The sequence below is a fragment of the Danaus plexippus genome, chromosome 17, assembly GCF_018135715.1.
Source record: "Danaus plexippus chromosome 17, MEX_DaPlex, whole genome shotgun sequence".
NCBI lineage: Eukaryota > Metazoa > Arthropoda > Insecta > Lepidoptera > Nymphalidae > Danaus > Danaus plexippus.
In genome coordinates, this window is record NC_083548.1 from 8,687,774 (window position 1) to 8,696,619 (window position 8,846).

General features: G+C 40.5%; 1 protein-coding gene across 2 annotated transcripts; it reads left to right on the plus strand.

Moving 5' to 3' along the window:
• Positions 1–6,034: 6,034 nt before the first annotated feature.
• Positions 6,035–7,292, plus strand: LOC116771590 (uncharacterized). 2 transcript variants are annotated; one of them, XM_032663483.2, is made up of 3 exons: positions 6,035–6,412; positions 6,479–6,863; positions 7,061–7,292. In XM_032663483.2, exons 1-3 carry the CDS (start codon positions 6,379–6,381, stop codon positions 7,269–7,271), a joined length of 630 nt encoding a protein of 209 aa, XP_032519374.2. In that variant the 5' UTR covers positions 6,035–6,378; the 3' UTR covers positions 7,272–7,292. The 2 variants fall into 2 exon arrangements, with proteins under 2 accessions (XP_032519374.2, XP_032519376.2); XM_032663485.2 differs by having other exon boundaries at positions 6,049–6,412; positions 7,073–7,292.
• Positions 7,293–8,846: the final 1,554 nt, after the last annotated feature.

Below are 8,846 nucleotides of genomic sequence, written 5' to 3' on the forward strand. Positions count from 1 at the left end.
ATGAAAGACACGACCTTCGAAGTCCCCGTTCAAAATGAAAGACATACAATTTTATAAATGATTTTTTAAGCTTCTGTAAGGAATCTCGGCAGTAACGAGTTAATGAACCCTGAATGAAATATGTAACTGTTAAGATAATGCAATTACGAGGAGGGTTCGTGTAGTGTACGGTGGGTATATTTGAATAATGTCTGGGACGCGTTTGATAAATGAAACATAGTATGAAGTACACCGGCCGAGCTACAGGCATGGCGGGACGAGCTGATGAAACGTGCCGCGGGGAAAACAGAGTCACGAGATTTATTGAGGAACTTTAAAGTTACCCCAAGCCATCCATCACACGCAGTGAAAGTAAAACACAATGATTATTAGAATTAGATTAGTGATCGCGACCTCAGGACGGTGGTCGCGGCTCGCGAAGCCGTCTCTTGTCTCTTGTAGTGGGGACGGTTCATAACTGATGCACTGATTTAATACACCACAGAAGGGTTCCTGCATCAGTACGAGATCATGGCTCACTAATTCATGTATCGTGAAACTCAGAGCCTCCAACCACACGACATTTCATGTAAAACCATTGGAAAATTCTGTTAATGTCATTAACCGATTCACCGGTATCTGCAGACGCCGCAACACCATCCGCGCCCCCTCCCCTCACCCAGTGTCCGACATATTCTCATTTCGTTTCAGTAATTATAATACTAAATATATTTTTTATGACCATTCGTGTATCAAAAGAATAATTTCATAATTTTTATGAAACATAAAAGTTAAGTGGGTCGCAGCTCAAAGTATCATTTCTAATTAGTTGCTCTACGAGCCTTACTCTGAGACACGGACGAAGGGCGTGTTACATGGAGACCCGCAGGCGATAATTTTCATTGACTAGGTGACCTCTACAGCTAGGTAATAAAGTTTATTTTGGCGTGTTTCCGTCATGATGTAACTTACCGAAGCCTCCCTTAAAGGATCGACTGCAACTTACAGAGAACTTTATCGTGGATGTTAAAGGTAGGTTATCGCCTGAGGTCACCGAGCTCTAGTCGGCAGACGATACTGGACCTGCGCAGAGCCAGGCGACCGGTCCGCCGACCTGTCGCCCGACGAGTCGCTCGATCGGTGGGGGGAACCATCCTCGACTACCCGAGGTTGGTTCCCGCTCCCCCAGCAACAATCAGCTGATCGTCCCTCTCATTGAAGACTACTTATTTTTACTTTCATTGCAAAGATTTCATATCAATGAGGTGGTGAAAAGGAGATACGGGATGATTGGAGCGCGGGGGGTGCAGGGGCGTGGGGGTGCTGGGGCGCGGGGGGAGGGAGAAGTGCGCTCCTTTATACATACAATAATATAACGAGGGATTTGATTTGATCGATTACTGTCGTTCATAATAAAACAAACTTCGTATTAGATCTGAGAAAAGATAGGACAGGGATATCTCATGAGGATAGCTGAGTCGAACCAGTCGAACCAGCCGTGATGAGAAGCGGTCACCGCGAGGGTCCATAGGAACCGACAACCATAACGTTATATACAATAAGTATCGCATTATATGCCAGACGATCTTCAGCGAGGTCGCGGGGAGCTGAGGGCCGCTCCTCGAACACCTCCAACACCTGCTAACTATAGCCATCATTTTAGTAAATCATGGACTATGTAGTCACCTCATCTTCAGACCCCCTGACAGACAGACATTTAGAGAAATCAGCAAACTTCAAAATATAGTGTAGAAACATAGAGTATGGTGTGAGGAGCATGTTAAAGTAGTAAAAAGAGTTTACAAGAAAATATATTCCGTAACGATTAAACGGTAACAAGTTGAACCCTGGCTATACCTGGCTATACCTGGCTATACCTAACCTTATAAGACATGCCGCTCAGAGCTCATACCATTCATATAATGTATTGTAGGTGTCACCTTGACTCTAACTTTAGGGTGGGACGCAGAAACCTATGTGCATGCTCCGGAGATTTTAAAACTCTCCAAAAAACTTTGCTGGAGCCATCCAGCCTCGCTGATATAACAAGACAAGTTACAAAACAATGATGACCCGAGGACCTGGACCCGAGCTACGAGGATCCGACTGAGGCTGGATTGTTATATATACAAAAAATATTTGAAAATAAATTAGTTCATATTAATATTATTAAATCAATAGCATTGTTTGACGTAAGCATGGCATCGATCAGAGCTGACCTTGACACTGAACGAGGACGGCTATTTATATAACGGAGGGTGAGGAGGCGAAGCAGGGGGCGGAGGGGTGCGGGGGTGCGCTTGCGGAGGGACGGGGTGCAGACCCTCAATGGAGTAAGTCATTGAGACCTTAATACCCTCTTGCACGTTACAAACATAAGTACAAAACAATTCAAAAACTGAGCTCAGCAGTCTATATAGTGCAATATAAGGAGCGGTCTATGTGTACGTAGATTATGCTTATATACAAAGACTGACAAGAATAACATTAGGAAAGAAGACAACAGTTCGGTCTTAAACATCGAGTGTCTTAAACAAAGTTTAAGAATAGGGTTTGAGACATTCTCCTTGTTATGTTATTAGTGAAAGCGAGAATTAATTATAACCGACGGAGAATGGAGGCTGTCCGACAAAAATAAGGGAATTCCTTTAAGCAATAATTTAAAACATTCAATGTATCGCATGTCCCGTTAATATATATATATATATATATATATTTATTAAAGGCACCCGCCATCGCAGGGTGTTGTTGCCATCCTATCTTTCTTGCATGGCAAGAATTTGAATATTTATTGATTTACCAACAGTACAGATTTTATTAAAACTACTTAAAATTAATTACATTTTTGTACTGTGGCCTTGCCGATGGCTCGGTCGCACACTATAAAAACCATTCCGACAAATTTCAATACAATTCAATTCAATAAATAGTAAAACCATAAAATAAATTACATTTAAAATGATTTGCGATAAAATTTTTAAAATTGAATTATAAAATGTAAATTACAATAAAATTAAAATTATAAATAAAAATTAGAATTGAATAATTTAAAACAATAAATAATTAAAATGATAAAACAAAATTACAAAATTGGAATTGAATGGTTAAAATTATACTTTGTGCAGCATCCTCCTGTTTTATCTCGTTTTATTTCTATCGTTTGCCATCTTTACGACTTTTAGGCAAAACCGCTCCAGATGCGGCCTGGAGTGTTTATCTGCTATCATACTAACTATAGATGTTTCATTTAGGCTTTTTCCTGTACTTAATTCCAGGTCGCATCTGTCGCGGTCATGCCTCGGACACTCGAATAGGAGGTGCTGCACCGTCTCTGCGACCTCTGGGTCGCACACACATGAGTAATTATCTTTTAAATTGAACTTGTCCCGTTAATATATTAAAGAAACTAATATCTTGGAGAGCTCGTATTGACTTGTACGTTATGTGTAGTTGTAGGCAGAGACTAACCCAGCTCACCTGGAAAAGGTGGGGGCGGGGGAGGAGGAGCGGGGATAGTTCAGTGAGGATGGGGGGTTCTAGGTCGGGAAGGGCCGATTTTTAATTTTCATTCCATAAATGGTTCATTGGCGACGATTTACTGTGTGACTTTTAATCACCGAGATATTTAAGGTGGTTTAGGAAGATATCTGTCTTCGAGTGTGGAACCTGGATCGGGGATGGACCGGAGACACGAGGTCACCGGGACATTATTAATAGATTATTATATTATTAATAGATTATAGAAGGGTGGCTGACATCGGTTTCCGATTTATCGTTAGCATGAAATATTTACACGCTATGAAATGCCGGTCCTGTTGAAACTTATTATTTCTGTCATATTCTTATATCAACGGTGTTGGTCTCTTCTATATCCATACTGCCTCGTATAACATTAACTTTTAAAATATTAATAATAGCCGTGAGCGTGATTCTCATTATTTTAAGCTAATGCTCTCCAAAGCATCGTCTTTATTGTAACTGTGGGAACACGTATTTCGGTTGTATACTATAGTGAGCCATCAGCTAATTGCTTCGTGATGCCGACTCCTCGGCTGCAGGTTCCATCGCCGCGTGTTGTGTTCGTTTCTCTCACTGTGGGAGGATTCATTGTCCTCGCTGACTCCTATTTCCAGAGATCTGAAGCGTCTATTGGTGTGTCTCCTGAGAAGAGCTCCCCCTCCCTGATCACCCTTTGTACTGCGCTCGTTTGATAACTGCGAAGGCCATTTGTGTATTTCCAGTAACAATAGCCTGAGATTTCAAAGAGAAATATTTTAGAAACAAATTTGAGCGACACGAGTGCCGAGCGCACTGTTCACTTTCGATCAACTGACATTTGTGCTGAACAATAAGCGATGTCGACAGAGTCGGGTGTAGGGATGAGAAAAGACGGGCGAACGTACTAACAGTGATATACACAGCTCGTGAAGACGATATGATATATTAGTAGCAGAACAAATGTTACTCAATTAGCATAATATTAAGAACCGTTTCTCGGAGGACATGCAGAGTGTAAGTATCACTATATTATTTTCTCCCATCAGAATGTTGTGACTCAACACTACTAGTTTATATTATTGAAAAATGATTATAGAGTATCGTAAATCTTATCGCATTCAAAAATTGAAATCGTCCGACTCGAAAGGCCCACTTCTATACGAGGGTTCGAACTTTGTTTCTTCAAAGGGAAAGGAAAAAGGCCGAGAGCATCGAACATCCGGAAATTTAGTTTCGGGTGTTCACAAACTGAGAGAAACCGTTCGCGGAGGAGACGAGAGTCGGATGAGGGAAGGAGAGGAAACAAGGGGAGACGCAGTTGTTATAAATATGTGCCTTCAATATGGTTATACCTTAAATATGAAAGAGACTTTTAAATAAGAATGTAACTTTATATCGATGAGGGGATCGTTGGCTTCACGACACTCTGGAAATGAGTCAGGTCTACCCAGTGGCGTGCACACCATAGATGCAAATAAGCACTGGTTCCCTACCCATATAACAACTAAACCTATATTGTTTAATTCTTACTTACATACTTTTAATCATACAATACGCAATACGAATGATTAATTGTTTTCAGACATTTAAAATAACAATTGATTCACGATTTGTTTGTTTGTACCATCTATCAATGTAAAAACGAAACATTATCAATCACCCGCTGCTAACTGCTAGCGCCGCTATGCAGCCGGAGCGGCGCGGCGGTAGGCACAACTACTCGGTGGTATTTACCATGCAAAAATTCTCAAGGACGATCTACAAATCTTGGTTGTATAAGAAAATATTTGCACGTGTGTGTGCAAAAACTATGCATGAGTTATGGTTCAAGAGAATCTGCTTTCTTAACCCTATTCTTCAAAAAAGTGCGTTAACTGTCAAAAAAAGCCGTAGAAAGTGCGTTAACTGTCAAATGAAACGACTCTCCGATTGGTCGGTAAACTGTTCACATATTTTTTTGGCCATTTTGTTATTATTGAATATTGTCATTTGTCATTCTGAGCGCAAGTGAATAAGTTTTAATTAGCTAATGAGTGAATTTATTAACGAATTATAGAAAATTATAGCTGTGAGCTCTGTGCTGGTGATGTGTTTAACGAAATTAATTACGAGCACATTGTCAATTGTCGTTTGAATTTTGAATTAGTCGTTGTGGTTTGTTGTTGTTTGATGATACAATTAAAATAATTACAAAGGGAAGGTGTGTGACCAGTTGAGAGTGAACTAAAATAAAGGTAAAGTTATTCGTTTTAATAAAAAGTATCATGACAGTTTTATTTAGTTAGCAGGTTGTGAACACACAAATAAGTTGTTTTGTTTTCCTTGTTTGTTGTTTTGAAATAATAATATTAAGAATGCTTGGATCTCCACTGGATATTCCGATTTAAGTAACTATTATAAAACTGTGATGAACAGATCGTAATCGTTTTAAGGTACCTTCGTGGCTCAGAGGTAGTTGAGAAATTCATAAAATATATAGATGTTCGTTCTGATCAGGCTGCTGTAACTTTATGCGCGAATATTATCAATGTTTAAACTACACACTCCCGACGTTTCGGTTACTTCGCAGCAACTGTAATCACGCCAGACATCTCGTCTGCCCGTTAAAAATAATAAATTACGCATAGTAATCAGAAAATATTAGTTTCATTTAAATGAATACTTGCTAAAGATGTTTATTATTATTGTCAATGTTTTAGAGGAGAAAATTATGATGAAACTTCGTATATTTTTTTTCAACACATTCTGCTTACCCTATCCTAAATCTCTGTGCACGCCGCCGGGTCTGCCGTCTACTGTGTTCTTCGTACGCTAATAAACGTGTAACAACTCGTTAATTCTCGGCTACCAACTAATTTAACGCCGCACTAAAACTCATTAATCTCGGTCGTTGCGTTGTCGATGCTGAGACTCACAATGTTGTCTCGTACCGTGTGTGAGTACTCTCTCTGTCTATATATATATATACTAGTCTGATAATTATAAAACTAATCCCTTTCAGTTCTAAGCGCGTTGTCCGTCGTCTTTTGCGACATCTTCAACGGGGCTATCGAGAGGAAAATAAACGCCACGTTGAAAACTACAAATACATCGGACACGGCTCTGCTGCTCGATATCGACACGTTCGTGAGTTATAATGGACTGAGGAGTGGTGATAGCTTCCTCAACTCCTCCATCTCGGAGTATCCACCGGCGAACTCGACAAAGGGAAGTTTGAGAATTTATCCGGTATACTTTCCGCCTAAACTAGAGCCCCAGAAAAATAAAATGCTGGATTTGATGAGACAAGCCATATACACCACCCAAGAGAGGATGGAGAACCTTATTCCGATATTGAGAAGATATGAGAACGATGCTAGCTTCAGGATGGCTTTCATCTTTAACAGGTTCGTTCCCAAAAGTAGGACTGCCCGTAGTCTTCAGAATTAATAATTTGAACGAACAATTGAGGAATGACTCGCCGACATCGAGGTGATTCTTCAGTTCTAGAGAATAGTCAATACTGCCGATAACAGTTTAGCATTTCCAGAATACTTGAATAAGACGCTGTCCTTATCAGCAGACGGGTGATCATAGTTCTCAGTTGTTGTTTCAGACTAAGGCAGATCTTGATAGACATGCGTCGTGTGTACACGCTGGCCTGGAGGTCCAAGAAGAAGACGTCACCCAAGGTCATGAGGGTCTACGAACAAATCTTCTGGTACGCACACATCGTGAAGAAGTACTTCGACGTCCTCTACATCGTGGAGTACGTCATCGCGTTCCACGAGGAGAACGCCAAAGTGCTTTTATGATAAACCGTACAAAACAAATGACATACTTGTATTATTTGCAATTCAAACGCTGTTTGCGCTTCACGTTCCAAATATACCTAGCAGTGAGATTCAAGACTACATTAGATTGGTTTTTTAATGAACCCGTATCTCATGTTCATATTCCACCGCTTGTTGAGTCGTGTTATGTTCTTCGCCGGTGAAGGTGGCAAACGAGGAATTTTATTAGAATCGAAACAGAGACCGCTTCAGAAGTAGAATTATAGGAGAATGGTCACAGCGAGCGAATAGGCTTAGAATAGTCACAAACGTTTGTAGTGACAAATGTTTGACAACCGGAAATATCACCAGAGAGATTGAAACCGGGGCGCGAAGGCTGAACACATGTTTATAGGACATGGATATGTTGTAATGAGATCAACAAATAATAAAGTTTAAGGTGAGAGTCGGCGCCACAGTCGTGCTGCAATGAGTCATTAATTACAGGATGTAGTGGGCACTAGGTGTAAAGAAGGTCTCGGAGTGGAGACCAGGTCGCTCAGTAAGATATTGACCCACACTTCATAATGTGAACATTTATAATATCAGTAAGTTTGTTTTCGTTTCACGTTCAAGTCGGGGACAGTATGGAATTTCACATGGACCAGTCGCACGGCATTGTGTACGCTATGGCTCAGAGATAAAGGTTAAACTCGCAGGGGTTCCGTCTGATGATTAGTGTCACGCTCGTGGGAGCCCGTAACCACGCACTAACACTCGCAATTTGTTGGCTCGGGGCTCGTGTTACAGAAATCAATACAGATGAAATACATCCCAGGAAATTCCGAATTTGGGAACGACCAAAGTATGGCAATAAAGAATAATATGAAGGATAACTCGCCCTCACTATCAAAAGACGACCAGCGAACGGGAAACGGACCTGATGATACCACGTCCTGTATAGTGGAGGAGCTACTCTTAGGAAATATTAAAAGACAAAAACAAACACAATCAGAGGAGAGACGACAAAAAAATTAAGTGGTCATAATAAGATGATGAGGCTGGGACCGCGACAGACCTCCGCCGGGCATCGTTAAAGAGAGATGAGTTCTTTTAAAACATGGTATCATATAACAATAAACTTGGAAACATTCTCCTCCTCCTCACGTTATATTTAATACAACAATAAAATGCCTACAACACTGTCATTCTGATCGGGGTCTTGTTATTTGAAGACCGTTTTGTCAAACCCTCTCAACAAACGTAACTAAAAGGTGACCTTCACAGAAACACTCAGACCTCAGACACGTGTACCCTCATAGCTAACTGATAGAATGAACTAGGGAAAGCCCAAGAAATTATTTTTAAATATATATACATATGTACACATGTAGAATACGTGTAAGAAGGTTCTCATCCGGCGAAGAAAGAGACAGCAGAGCAGTCATTCAGGACTTAGGGCAATACAGAAGAGATGTTTACCGGAGAAAAGAGAGAGATGTAGATATTAAAGATGACGATTATAAAGTACTTGTCTTAGTAAAACTAGCCAAATATAATGAAATATGAAAGAAACGAGACACTCCTGCCAAATGTTGAACACGCAATGAAACACGG